We start from the raw sequence: 14,651 nt of genomic DNA, 5'->3' as shown, positions 1-14,651 counted from the left end.
GGAGAATTTGTCTTACATATTGCCCTCCGGGCTATATATCTAATTATTCTGCCATATTCTTGGACTGTATAGTAGCAGCTAAGTTTGACAAAAAGAATGTTATTGTGCGTGGAGATTTTAACCTCTGTATTGATGCTGCTCTGTCTTCAAGCACAGACTGTTCTTTTATCATCTCTATGGGCTTTGGGTTGGTCCCAGTTAGTTTGTGGGCCAACCCACCAACTAGGGCACACTTTAGATCTTGTCATTGTGAATAAGAACATAAGAAATTGCCATGCTGGGTCATACCACGGGTCCATCAAGCCCAGCATCCTGTTTCCAACAGAGACCAAACCGGGCCACAAGAACCTGGCAATTACCCAAACACTAAGAAGATCCCATGCTACTGATGCAATTAATAGCAGTGGCTATTCCCTAAGTAAACTTGATTAATAGCCGTTAATGGACTTCTCCTCCAAGAACTTATCCAAACCTTTTTTGAACCCAGCTACACTAACTGCACTAACAACATCCTCTGGCAACAAATTCCAGAGCTTTATTGTGTGTTGAGTGAAAAAGATTTTTCTCCGATTAGTCTTAAATGTGCTACTTGCTAACTTCATGGAATGCCCCCTAGTCCTTCTATTTTTCGAAAGTGTAAATAACCAAGTCACATCTACTTGTTCAAGACCTCTCATGATCTTAAAGACCTCTAGTAATTGCTAAAGGAATATTCTTCTTCTCAATTGACTACCCCTGTTCCTTGGTCTGACCATTATTTCCTTCAGTGTAGCCTGAAGATCCCTAGTCAGATATTTCAGGCAGTAGTAGTGCCAGTTTGTGTTCAATGTAGGCTTCATGCCCTTTGACTGCCCAACCTTGTTCTTACTAATCTTGAAGTTCGAGGTCTTATAGACCATTGCCAGACTTCCCTTCATATAGCATTGGACATTCTAGCTCCTACTGTATGTCATTATTTCAGTTGCAGTACCAAAATTAAGTTCCTTGGTTTTCAGCAACTCTTAAGGCGGCATAAAGAGAAGTTCAGAAAACCAAACAACACTGGCGAAAGTATAGGACTAATGAGTTATATCGTTCTAAACCTTTGGCATATTCAAACTCATTAATTATGGCTGAGAGAATACTTTTCTAAACACAATACCACTGCTTCTTCGTGACTACATGTTTTATTTCATGTAATTCATTCTCTGGTGAAGATGACTCATGTTGTGTGATTGCCTTGTTCTGTATCAATCTGTGAACAATTTGCTAGTTCTTTTCATGCTAAGTTTAGTAAACTAACTGTGAATCTGAAGACTGATTTACCTTTGCATTTAATATTATGTTCCACAACTACTGTTTGGAGTGGGGTTATCCTCTGTTCTGTTCTTTCATAGACGAAGGACAATTTTTGTGCTTTCAATTTGTGCTCCAATGCCCTGATTAAAGTTATGCGCTCTGAGGTTGGGCACATTGTTACAGTTATAATTCATTCTTCACTAGTGAATGGTGTGTGTTGGGAAGCACTAGAAGAGCGGTTCCGCTTTCCAGGGGATTGTGTTTTCTTGGACCACAGCTCGACCCCAGAGGAACTCTGAAGAGGTGCCGTGGTAGGCGAGGCATGCCCAAGCTTGGGCTGGACAGGAGCAAGGCTGGACTGAAGCCATATGACTGAAGATACTGACCCTCCTCCCGACCTGCACGCTTCGGAAAGACCAGCAGTGCAATGGTGGTCTTATGAATAGTCCTCTGACCGTTCCAAGCCCTTTCGGACCTGCCACTGGGTTTGGCATGAAGCGGCAGGCTGGATGGAGGCCAGGGCAGCGAAGACCGGAACATGGAGATTCAGACGAAGACTCAGGAACGAGGTACTAGGATGCACAGGAACGAGGTACATGGAAGCACAGTCGAGGACTCAGTAATGAGGTACTTGGATGCACAGATGAGGACTCAGGAATGAGGTACTTGGATGCACAGATGAGGACTCAAACAAGGTTCAAGGTATTCAGAAGACTCAGGCAAGGTTCAAGGTATTCAGAAGAGTCAAGCAAAGTACTGGATTGAGACTGCGATGCAGCGCGCCCTACACAGCCCACCCGCAGGACTGGTTCCGGACCATGCTGGACTCGAAGTAGCCTCTAGACGAGATGTGGAGTAATGAAAAGACCATGTCTCAGAAGATGTAGATGCCTGCACTGTGGAGCGCCCTACACAGCCGCCAGTGGCTGGTCATGGACCACGCTGGAATGGCACAGGTACTAGCAGAGTCTTTGGCATGGATGGAGCAAGCACATGGGACTCCGTACACCAGGGACGACAGAAATGGAAGTCTCCTGGAGGCTAGTGTTGCAGGAGTGAGGAAGGCATTGCACCACGAGGTGCCCTACACAGCCCGCCCATGGGGCTGGTCACAGACCACGATGTGGCACACCAGGAAGGGTGGCAACGAGGAACCAGGAGTTCAGGACATCTAGACTGGATCATGGACATGAGGAACAGCAGGCGGACATCTGGACTGGAACACGGAGTACAGGATCAGGAGACAGACCTCAGGACTGGATCACGGACATCAGGAACAGCAGGCGGACATCTGGACTGGAACATGGACAACAGGAACTGGATCACGAACATCTGGAACAGCAGGCGGACATCTGGACTGGAACACGGACATCAGGGCAAGACGAGGAGCTCCAACGAAGAACAGGAAACACAGGACCTTGAAGAAGAGCTGGAACAGTGAGACAACTCCTGGAGCGAAGGACAAAAGGATCCCAGGAGTGTCTAACTCCTTTCGAAGGCAAAGCTGGAATGAACACTGGGCCCTTTTGTAGGGGACAACACCCAGGGAGGATCTAGTAGAGTGCCACACCTGGCTGGCCCTTGAAAAGCAGGAAAGAGGTGCATGCCCACGCCTTAGGAAGCTGGAGGAGAAGAACAGGAAGCTGGTGGCGTCCTCAGCCACGTGGAAGGCCCGAGGAAGCAAGGTAGGCAACGGGGCAGCCCTGCCATGAAGGTGGAGAGATGACAGGCTGCAGGAAGAGCAGGAAGCTGCAGGCACCAGCAGGGAAGCTGTCCCTGCTGGGCAAGGACACAGGCAGCAGCAGGCACTGGCAGGGACAGCTTCCCTGATGGCTGAAGACCCTGGCATGGCAAGGATGGCTCCCCACCATGCTTGGACCCCGGGAGCAGCAGCGGCAATCCAGCCATGTTGGAGCCAGGCTCCCGGCATTGAGCCCTGCCACGCAGGGCAGGGGAGACATGCGGCTTCTGGGCTGCTGAGGACGGCGTTTTTGGGCGCCGGGGAGACAGCGTCAGTGGCCCAACTGGCTGCGAAGAGGTAGGGAGCCTGCCTGCGCTCATCACGGGCAGGTTCACAACAGTGTGCTGCTGGATAGTTTAAAAACTGCAGTACTGAGACCTATTCTTAAGAAAGCTGACAGTAATCCCTGGGACCTTATAATTACTGCCCAATTTCATCCCTTCCTTTCCTTTCAAAGGTCATCGAAAAAGTTGTGTTGCAACAACTTCAGCATTTCTTTGGACAAGAATGCATGTATCCATGATTCTCAGTTTGGATTTTCTCCTCATCTCAATACAGAGGTATTGCTCCTTTTTTGCTTTGATCAGATCCATCTACAGTTTGATGGTGGGACTAGATATCTTCCTGTCTTTTTTGATCTATCTGTGGCTTTTGATACCCTCAACCATACTATTCTGTTAGGTCGTCTTCAATCTTTGGGCTTACTCCCTCGGTTCTAGTATGATTCTCATCCTTCTTAAGTGGATGTTCTTATAAGGTTGCCATGGGTGCTGCATTATCGGCAGCATTTCCATTGGGCATGGGTGTCCCACAGGGGACATATCTTCGACCCCTGTGTAACATTATTCTCAGCTGGATGTTTCATTAAAAAAAAAATACATACAGATGACCTACAGCTTTTTCCCTTTTTACCTCCTCTTTTCAGGGGGCATTAGATAAACTTACTGTATGTTTCTTTAAAATTTAAAATTGGTTAGTTGTGAACCATTTAATACTGAATGTCAAGAAAACTGAGGTTCTTGTTCTGTCTTGCTCTGTAAGTGTTGATGTTCCAACTTATTGGTCTTTTGAGAGGGCCTACTATGCCTATTATGCATCAAGTAAGCAACTCGGGAGTGGTGGTAGATTCTGCCCTTTCTCTGCACCCTCACATACAATATTTAGTGAGAGGTTGTTATTTTAAGATGCAGCTTTGGTGCTCAGTGAAAGCCTTCCGGCGTACTGAGGATTTTCATACCATTGTACAATCTCATATCTGCTCTTCATTAGATTATTGTAGTTCCTTATTACTTGGCTTCCCTCAGACCTCATTCCTATCGTTACAACTGATACAAAATTCTGCAGCTTGTCTAGTTTCCAGAAGTTCATTATCTGCCTACATGACTCCAGAGTTAGTTAAGTTGCATTAGTTACCCATCCCATGGTGCATTACTTTTAGAATCCTTATCTTTATCTTTAAATATTTTCATGGTTTTCTAACAAACAGTCTGACAGTTAATGTTCTTCCTGAGAATAGCCTGGATTAAATAATAAAATAAAAGAACAGCTCAGCACAACTCAGCAGAAGTAAAAGAAGGCATTTCTGTTAATATGAGCAAGTAACCTTGAGCAAGAAACTGAGACAGCTGGTGTAGAAAATTTGCCCACGTCTCAAGGCCTTAACTACTGAACAGAGGAGAAGGGAGTATACTAGATATGACACCTGGCAAGCCTTAGCTTTAGCCATAGTTTTAGAAAGTTTCAGTAACTTTCCATTCCAAATAAGGAATAGTCCCGGAAAAAAAAAAAAAAAAAAAAAGTAAATCATTGCCAGCAATACATGTATATAACAAAGCAATGTATTATATAGAAACTTGAGTAGACTTTGAAGCACGTCACTGTCTATTCTTTCTTGCATTCTTCTCTGACATTTATTTTCCTATTTTTCTTAATAAAGATTGTTGCTTAGAGATATAAGGCTGAGATATTTCTTTGGTTGCCAGCCATATAACCCGAGAGGTATGGTCTTCGGGATGTAAACATGGGAGATAAGGACCCTGGATGAACGTATACCTGGGAGATAAGGTCCCCAGCTGAACATTCCTCAAAGCAGTTGCTAGTTGTTCCTTCTTTTAAAAAGTCAGATTACGGAATCCCACATGAATTTTCAACATGGTTGATTCAGTACTCTGGAATGACCTCCTGGAATCCCTAAGAATGGAGGGGGGCTTGCTATGTTTCCACAAATCGTTAAAAGCACACTTATTTGCATCAGCTTTTCCTAGTAGTCATTTGTTTCCCTGAGTTTTGCTAGAGGTGTAGGATGTTTTTAGTGTATTGCAACAGTTTGTGAACAGATGCAGGATGGGTGGCTTTGCTGCCTTATTTTATTTTATTTGTACTTTTTTGTTGTATTTTGCATTTTATTTATTTATTTATTTAGGGTTTTTTTATACCGACATTCTCGATATACATATCAAATCAAGTCGGTTTCCATAGAACAAAACTGTCGCCGGTGAGGCGTTACATTAAACAATAAACAGAGTATTTAACAAAAAAACGTGCGGCGTTACATTAAACAATAATTAGAGTATTGAACAAAAGGACATAAATCAATAAATATTAAATGTTGAAAATAAAACTATAGAAATATAAAATATAAAAATATACAATAAAGTTTGTCAAATAACATGGGTAAATGATACGATTAATTGCAATTACTTGTTAGGTAAGGATGGGGTGTACAATATGGGCGGTCGTGGACTTTATATTGAACTATTTTGCTCTTTGACCGGTGTCAAAGTGATCCTGCAATTCCGGAAAGGCTTGCCGGAATAGCCACGTTTTTAGGTTTTTCTTGAAAGTTAGATGGCAGGTTTCTAGTCGAAGATCTGGCGGTAATGAGTTCCAAAGGGTGGGCCCAGCTGTGGAGAGTGCCCGTTTAGCTAGAGAGGTTTTAATCGGGGGAGCATATAAAGTACCTATGTAATTATATCTGATATGTCTTTTTGATGTGTGAAGGCGGAGTTGCGAGGTAAGATTTAGATGTGCGCTGCCCATAATATCCTTGTGGATCATTGATAATGTCTTGAAGGTGATTCTAGTTTTTATAGGAAGCCAATGGAGGTAGAGCAGAATTGGTGTGATGTGGGCTCTTTTGTTGGTGTTGGTGAGTAACCTCGCCGCAGCGTTTTGTACCATCTGTAAGGGTTTTGTGGATGAGATCGGAAGACCTAGCAGAAGAGAATTGCAGTAGTCTAACTTGGACAGAATTATAGACTGAACTACTAAACGGAAGTCACTGAAGTGAAGGAGTGGTTTCAGATTTTTGAGCACTTGAAGTTTGAAGTCACATTCTTTGGTTGTGTTGTGAATGAAGGATTTAAGGTTCAATTGATTGTCGAGGCGCACCCCTAAGTCTCTGACAGAAGGTGAGTGGTTGATGGGTGGTATTGTGGATTGTGTTGAGCTTTGGACGTTGAGGCGAGTGTGGTTTTTGTCTGGCGAGATGATGAGGATTTCTGTTTTGTTTGTGTTAAGTATAAGGTTGAGGCTGGATAACAGGGAATTGATGGATAGTATGATTTTAATGATTTTAATGATTTTATTGTGCTGTTTTTTATGTATTATGTTGACTTACTTTATCTTTGTTAATATTGTTATCCACTGAGATTTGTAGACCTGCAGAATACAAATTTGTATAAATAAATAAATAATAGGGCCGTTATAGGCAGAATCCACAGCAGTTGCCTGGTCTTTACGTGACAATTCCACACAAAACCTGCTCTGGATCTCAGTAGATCCTCAGATCACCATGACTTCATTGTGAATTTGCATATTTATTTATTTGAGATGCAAAAGATTTTTTTTGCACAGATCATGGGCACAGACTGAAATCTCAGAGGGTTATGGAATGGGAGTTTAAATAAAGAAGACTGGTTCCACTGGTCCATGAAGGACTGGGATTAGTTGAAGAACAGTTAGACTCAATGATCAGTTTTAAAATGGAGAAAGGTTGTTAGTGGAGTTGTATCACAGGGATCAGTAATGGGAGCTGTGATGTTTAGCATATTCATAAATGATCTGGAAAATGGGATGACGAGTGAGGTGATCAAACTTGCAGATGACACAAAATTATTCAAAGTTGTTAAAACCACAAAGGATTGTGAGGAACTGCAGAAGGATTTTGTAAGACTATGAGACTGGACAACTTAGAAACATAGAAACATAGAAATGACGGCTGAAGAAGACCAATCAGCCCATCCAGTCTGCCCAGCAAGCTTCACACTTCTTTCCTTACTCTTGGCTCTTAGCAACCCTTGGTTCTATTTCCCTTTCACCCCCACCCTTAATGCAGAGAGCAGTGATGGAGCTGCATCTAAGTGAAATATCAAGCTTGATTAGTTAGGGGTAGTAACCGCCGCAACAAGCAAGCTACACCCATACTTATTGTTTACCCAGACTATGTTATTCAGCCCTTATTGGTTATTTTTCTTCTCCCCTGCTGTTGAAGCAGAGAGCTATGCTGGATATGCATGAAGTATCAGTTTTCTTCTCCCTTGCCGTTGAAGCAATGCTGGATATGCGTGAAGTATTAGTTTTTCTTCTCCCCTGCCGTTGAAGCAGAGAGCTATGCTGGATATGTGTGAAGTATTAGTTTTTCTTCTCCCCTGCCGTTGAAGCAGAGAGCTATGCTGGATATGTGTGAAGTATCAGTTTTTCTTCTCCCCTGCTGTTGAAGCAGAGAGCTATGCTGGATATGTGTGAAGTATTAGTTTTTCTTCTCCCCTGCCGTTGAAGCAGAGAGCTATGCTGGATATGCGTGAAGTATTAGTTTTTCTTCTCCCCTGCTGTTGAAGCAGAGAGCTATGCTGGATATGCATTGAAAGTGAAGTATGCATTGAAAGCCACATTAACTAATCAACAAATATCGAATAAGCCTAATAATTGGTAATACCTATAGCCTATGAACTCTCTGTTAATTTTACATACTCTTACCCACCCATGTTTGTTTGTTTTTTAATTTGGAGATGGCAGCCCTCCATCCTTCCGCTCCGTGAAGGTGGAACACCAACCACTGGCATCCCACTCCGTGAATGCCTCTGTGGCTACTGCCGCTCTGTGCAGTGTTTTTCTGCCTCCTCTTTATACACTTCCTCTAGACCTGATGGATCCACAGTGTTTATCCCACGCCCCTTTGAAGTCCTTCACAGTTTTGGACTTCACCAACTGAATGGCAGATGAGATTTAATGTGGACAAGTGCAAAGTGATGCACTCAGAGAAAAGTCATTCCAACTACAGGTACACGATACTGGGTTCTGCATTAGGAGTTACCACCCAGGAAAGAACCTTGGAGTCATTGTGGACACAATACGCTCAGTGCATAGTGGTGAAAAAAATAAACAGAATGTAAGGAATGATCCAAAAAGGAATGGAGAATAAAACAGAGACTATCATATTGCCTCTATATTGACCTGAGGTGCCACTACACCTTGAGTATTGTTTGCAGTTCTGGTTGCCCCACCTCAAAAAAGACATAGTGGAACTAGAAAATGTGCAGAGGAGGGTGACAGAATGATAAAGGGGATGGACATCTCTCCTACGATGAGAGTCTATGCAGGCCAGGGCTCTTCAGCTTCAAAAAGAGACAGCTGAGAGGAGACAGTAAAGAAGTTCATAAAATCACAAGTGGCTTGGAGTACTTTCAAATAATAATAAAAGAAGGGGATGCTCCATGCAACTAACACCCAGCAGATTTAAAACAGATCATAGAAAGTGCACTGTCAAGCTGTGGAATCTGTTGCCAGAGGATGTGTTGAAGGCAAGTAGCATAGGGGATGTTAAAAGAGGTTTTGGACAATTCCTGGAGCAAAAGTCCATAACACAGTATTGGCCAGATAGACTAGAGAAAGCTATTGATATCCCTGGGAGTAATGTACGTAACAGGAATTAGATCTACTTTTTGGGATCTGTGGGGTATTTGTGACCTGGCTTGGTCACTGTTGGACAGGATGCTGGGCTCCCTGGATCTTGGTGTGACTCAGAATGGTGCTTCATATGTTCCTACGAGAGTCTTGGCAGATATATACACTCAGTCTGTCTTCAAAGTAAGGACACAGAAAGAAGCGGGAATCTGCCTCTTGTCAGACAAATCTGATCAATTTCTTTGATTCCATGACCAGAAAGTTGGATCAGGGTGAGTGTTAGATATAGTACATTTGGATTTCAGTAAGGCCTTTGACACAGTTCCACAGAGGTGACTTGTAGAAAAATAAACTGAGTTCCCTAGGCAGAAAAGCCTGTGATAAGACAGTAAAAAAATGCACGATGGCAACCCACTTCACCCAGGGCCGCCATCGCGTTAAAGGGCTATGCAACTCCAAACCCCCCACTTCACTGTTCAAAATCACGCCCTCCCCACATGGTCTTGTGAGACCCTGCCCGCCCTGACCCCCCTCTCTGCCTCTAGTTTTAAGAAAATAGATTTAATTTTGTGCAGTGAGGCCCCCGCCTCTTCCCAAACCCCACCTATTCCCAAGTAAATGACTCCAGATTCCAAAACCAAGCCCCCCTGGTTCAACCCTCCCCCCAAGGGCATTCAAATCCCCAATTATTAAGTCAAATTTGAAATAACTAGAAAAAATGTGGTACATGGAATTAGAAACTCACCTGAACATGTGACTCCAAACTTGTCCTTCTGTTCTTCACAGTAACGCCAATTTCGCCCATGTTGTGCACACTCGGATAATTGGGACTCATGACCTTGGCAGTCAATAGCCGTGTGCCACACTGGTCCTGATGTATTCCAGAGACTGGATCCTCTTATCACATCAAGAACAGGCCCATATCCCAGCTCTTTACACACCACGGCAGCTTGCTGGATATCATGACTTTCAGAACAAATCATCTTCCAGGCATCGTCTACAAAAACTTCCACCTTTCCTGCATAGGGATTCTCACCTTCCACAAGCCTGGTTTTAAAAGAGAGCGCTGAAAGAGACCAAAACAGCAGTGGGAAGGGGTGAAAGTGCGACAATCTGTTACCTAGCCTCTGAATACCTTATATATCTTAGATGTAGCACCTGCAATACATTGGTATGTCCCAGAGCGTGTGTGAGCGCCTGTGTTTTGAGCCCTAGTGTAGTGTCCATCAGAGATGTTGTGGACATGCTCTACAAGGAGTGCGTTGGACTTTAGTTGGAGCTCAGTGTGTGTTGAGCAGTATGTGTGAGCAGCTGCAGTGAAGGGAGACGAGAGAGAGAAGGTCTGCAGGAGTCATCATGGCTGGTGAGGGAATGCCGGTCTCTTGGTGAAGGCCTGAGTTTCCATGAGGAGTAGGAAGCTCCACCTCAAAAGAGCTTCTCATCAGTGAGAATGTGGAGCAGTGAGGAATAGGGGATTCTCCTAACACCAAAAGTTATCTGGTGTCTCTGTGTAGGGCTGGAGACCTCAGTGTACTTCAATGTTTAGGATGGCTCCTGCAAAGGGGAGGTCCAAGGAGTAAGTGGCTAGTTAGGAGTGGCAGGAGGATCTGTCCCCTGAAGGGTGGGTCAATATCATGGAAGTATAAATGGTGACTCCATAAGTCATTAGAGGAAGTAGGTTGTCTAGAGTTCTTTGTACTTTTAGACAAGCATTGCCCAAGGAGCAGCCAAGGGCTTGTGGCTCTCACTGGGCTCATGGTGGTGAGTGGGCTGGTTGCCTCTTTTTCCTTTTTCCAAGGTGACAAATGATTCGGTTCAAGACTGAAGGAAGTAAGAAGTGCCTGGTCAAGGAGCTCACAAATCCAACAGGAAGAGTCCAACAGCTCTCCTTCCTTGGGCTGAGAAGATGATTTTCCAAGTCTAAAGGTTTCAAAGGGAGAAGATACTTTTTGGGAGAATTGAGAGGGATCCCTCCATCCTACACCAGCGCTCAAATGGTTTGAGGAATTTTTTTATGTCTCTTGGGAATGTGCTGAATTAACCATGAGAGGAAGACTGATTTTCTATTATGTACGTGGCAGTTTTTTTCTATTTTTGCGTTTCAGTTTTCTTCAGTGAACTTTCTTTTTGTTTCAAACACAACACTTGGGCGTACATGTGCGCGTGCAAGTTGTAAAATCGGGGGTCGGCATGCGCAAGGAGGTGCACCTGCAGCCAGGTGTGTATCTCCTGGTACATGCCAAAGAATGGGTTTAGGAAAAAGGGGTGGGCAGGGGGCGGGGCAGCGCCATTAGCATTTTCCATTGCTTCCCCCAAAACTTGGAACACCCTACCCATAGAACTGAGGACCCAGCACATCCAAAAAACATTTTAAAAAGACCTAAAAAGATTTTTATTCCGCAAACTCTATTCTAACTATCTGACACCTGATCATCCCAGCACTCAACAGAACTCGCAAGCATAATCCTCCTCCTTCATGCTCTCCTGATGTACCCTCCTTTTCTACCCCTCCCTGCTCACTCCCTTGATCCGTTAAGTTCTTTGAAAATGTTCTCCGCAATATTCTGTTATTCAACGACTAAGAAAATATGTTGATTGTTCACAAAACCCTACTGTTCCCAACTACTATGTTAACTCCATTTGATTGTAAGATAATTGCATATGTTGGATGATAATTGCAGATTTGTAAACCGTTATGATGGCTCTACCGAATAACGGTATATAAAACCCTACAAATAAATAAAATAAATAAATACATTAGGCACTGTCCCAATCAAGTGTGCACCGGGAGCCAACCAGCCCACCCAAGTTACTGCTGCTCCAGAGAGCAGGTAAGTAATTCAACAAAATAGGAAGGGTAGTTAGCAGGGTTTTAGGGGTTGGGGCAGATAGGGGAAAAGGGAGGCAGGTTAGCTAGGGGGTTTTAAAACTTAAGCTTGTCCCCATCTCAGAAGCCATGTCCCCAGCCCTGCAACGAGAGGAGCAGCGTGGCCCCATTCGTTAACAGAAGGAGCCACTGGGCAGACCCCGATAGACGGAGGAGAATTCAGTAGGAAGACCATTTGAAGTTTGAAGGAGATGAATCAATGATTCTCCTATTGAATTGGAATCCATGATCCTAAAGCTGCAAGGCAAGTCACTAACAGGAGAAAGGCTGCAAGGAGGCGGCATTGGTAAGGGAAGGTTGACGTGGAGCCCACTCGCCTACTCAGATATCTAAACTGAGCCTGCAGAGCTGCTTGTAAACCTTCTCGTCTGTACATACGAGTCTCACAAGTTTGGAAGCACAGCTGCTGCGGTCATTACAGGGCTGAAATTTCAAAGCCACTTTACGTGCAGAAAACCCGGCTTTTATGAGCATAAAATAGCTGAATTAAAACAGGCCCGGGTTCGGTTCGTGTAAATGTAAGCGCATGACGCAGTTTTGTGCATAATTTTATGTACATTGCAGAGATGGCTTTCCAAGGTCCAGAGCTGGGATTTGCACGCATATTGTTTTTTTATTTTTAAAATATGCGTGCATAAAATTAGATCGCACGAGTCGCACCTTCCAAAGAGAGGAGCAGGTGTGCCTACTTGGCCAATTGCACAAGTGTTTTCAAAGCAAACTTATGTGTGCCAGTTTGCTTTGAAAATCCTTGGTAAAGTCTGCCCGTGCAATGTACCAAGCACCTCTGAAGCCCCTTCTGCTGTCCAGCTGTGATCAAATCACCCTCTGCATGTCTTGACCAGCACTAAGCAGGTCACAGCTTGCTATTGAGTGCCTCCATCCGCAGCCCACCACCACTGCAGCTAACTGACCCGGAGACCCCGGGACCAAACCCTCTCAGTGCCGATTGCTGGGTGACAGTGCCACAAGCTTTCCTTCACAACGACCCCAGGGATTTACCTTCTGCTCTATTTAGTTACCTTCCCCCCGCAGCTCAGCCCAGCCTTCGCAGTGAGAGTCCTCCGAGAGCCTGACTAACCTGGACCCTGAGTCCACAGCTTCCCCAGGCCCGGGAGGAAAAGCCTGGCCCTCTAATTGAACCCGGGGCATGACCCCCCCTGACCCCGTGCACCGCTGCCTCCCAACCACCAGGCCGGTATAAAACTCGCTGGGGTGCAAATAGTGGTAAGACAGGTACACGCTATTCTGTAAATGTAGGGATGACGCACGCATATGAGGGTTAAGGGGGTGATTTAGGGGCGTTCTGGGTCGGAGTTCAGATGTACCAGGACAGACAGGTTTAGTTTTGTGTAAGTGGTGTACGTATCACTTCCGCGCATGCGTGTACAAGGGCTGATTCCCTCGCGAGCGCCCTGCTTGGGACAGATGTAGTGAGGGCAGAAGTGGGAGCAGGGTGGAGGGCTTGGGTGAAAGACATTGCCGTTGTACGGGACCTGGTGTTGGTTTGGTTGTGGGAATGGTGGAGGGCTGGGAGGGAGGGGGAGAGGCAGGTAAACTGTATCTGCATTTTGGGTCTTTATCTGTCATGATTTGATTTGCTACTTCTCTATTGGTCTTTCTCGATGGCTGGCAGCTGGGAACAGCACCTGCAGTGTGGATAGGAATAACTGTGCAGACCCGATGGTCTTTCTCCTCCGTCATTTGCTGTACTGGTAAGTTACTAATTCACATTCATTCCCTGTGTATTCATCCTACAAGTAATAATGTTCTCACAAAAATTCTTGACGAGGTATTTGTCGAGATATAAACTGGTAAAAAGGAAGGCTCAAATACCTCTACTTTGCAATAATATTAACCCAGGACAAAACACATTTTTGTTGTTTAATGACCTCATACCGGGCTTAGAGGTGCATATTCGCACGGTCATTTGCCACTGTGTGCGGGATAAGCATATTTTAATCGCTTCCACCACGCTGTATTTAATCATTGGTCATTAAATGGTTTTCTTTCTCCTCGTTGTGTCAAAATTATTTAGTGACTTGTGACGTTAACACCATTCATGTGAATAAAGTCATTTGGTTATCATTTTGCATTTTACATTTTGCATTGATATTTACACATTTTCCAGCTACTTAGCTTTGAAATGGAGAAACACTTTTAGACCCAGTGTCTAGAGGTATTGACAAGCTGCCCGACCGGATGTCGGAGATAACGGACGCTGAACCCAGTCAATCAAGGCCCCATGAAGAAGGTTTCAGCCGAAACACGGACCGTGCCGGGCAGCTTGTCAATACCTCTAGACACTGGGTCTAAAAGTGTTTCTCCATTTCAAAGCTAAGTAGCTGGAAAATGTGTAAATAACAATGCAAAATGTAAAAGGGTAACCAAATAACTTTATTCACATGAATGGTGTTAACGTCACAAGTCACTAAATAATTTTGACACAACGAGCAGAAAGAAAACCATTTAATGACCAATGATTAAATACAGCGTGGTGGAAGCGATTAAAATATGCTTATCCCACACATAGTGGCGAATGACCGTGCGAATATGCACCTCTAAGCCCGGTATGAGCTCATTAAATAACAAAAATGTGTTTTGTCCTGGGTTAATATTATTGCAAAGTAGAGGTATTTGAGCCTTCCTTTTTACCAGTTCGTCCTACAAGTGCCATCGCCCTCCAGCTCCTCCCACTAGACCCCTCATCCTGATCTCTGATCATTAGCGCAGGCTGCTCTTATCTGTGCCCTTCTCCTCTGCCAACTGCTGACACTGCGCTTTCCGCCTTGCTGTGTCACGTCCCCCTCTCCAGCCATGTTCAAGCCGCAGCTAAAAATC

General features: G+C 44.5%; 1 protein-coding gene across 2 annotated transcripts in view; it reads right to left on the bottom strand.

Moving 5' to 3' along the window:
• Window positions 1–14,651, bottom strand: part of LOC115079074 (deleted in malignant brain tumors 1 protein-like) — a 75,173-nt gene that overhangs the window by 38,989 nt on the left and 21,533 nt on the right. For both annotated transcript variants that reach the window (XM_029582102.1, XM_029582109.1), the window contains exon 5: window positions 9,669–9,989. In XM_029582102.1, coding sequence (XP_029437962.1) covers window positions 9,669–9,989 — 321 coding nt within the window. The remainder of the gene's footprint in view (window positions 1–9,668; window positions 9,990–14,651) is intronic.

Source organism: Rhinatrema bivittatum, chromosome 1 (genome assembly GCF_901001135.1).
Source record: "Rhinatrema bivittatum chromosome 1, aRhiBiv1.1, whole genome shotgun sequence".
Lineage (NCBI taxonomy): Eukaryota > Metazoa > Chordata > Amphibia > Gymnophiona > Rhinatrematidae > Rhinatrema > Rhinatrema bivittatum.
This window is presented reverse-complemented; position numbering and strand designations above follow the sequence as displayed.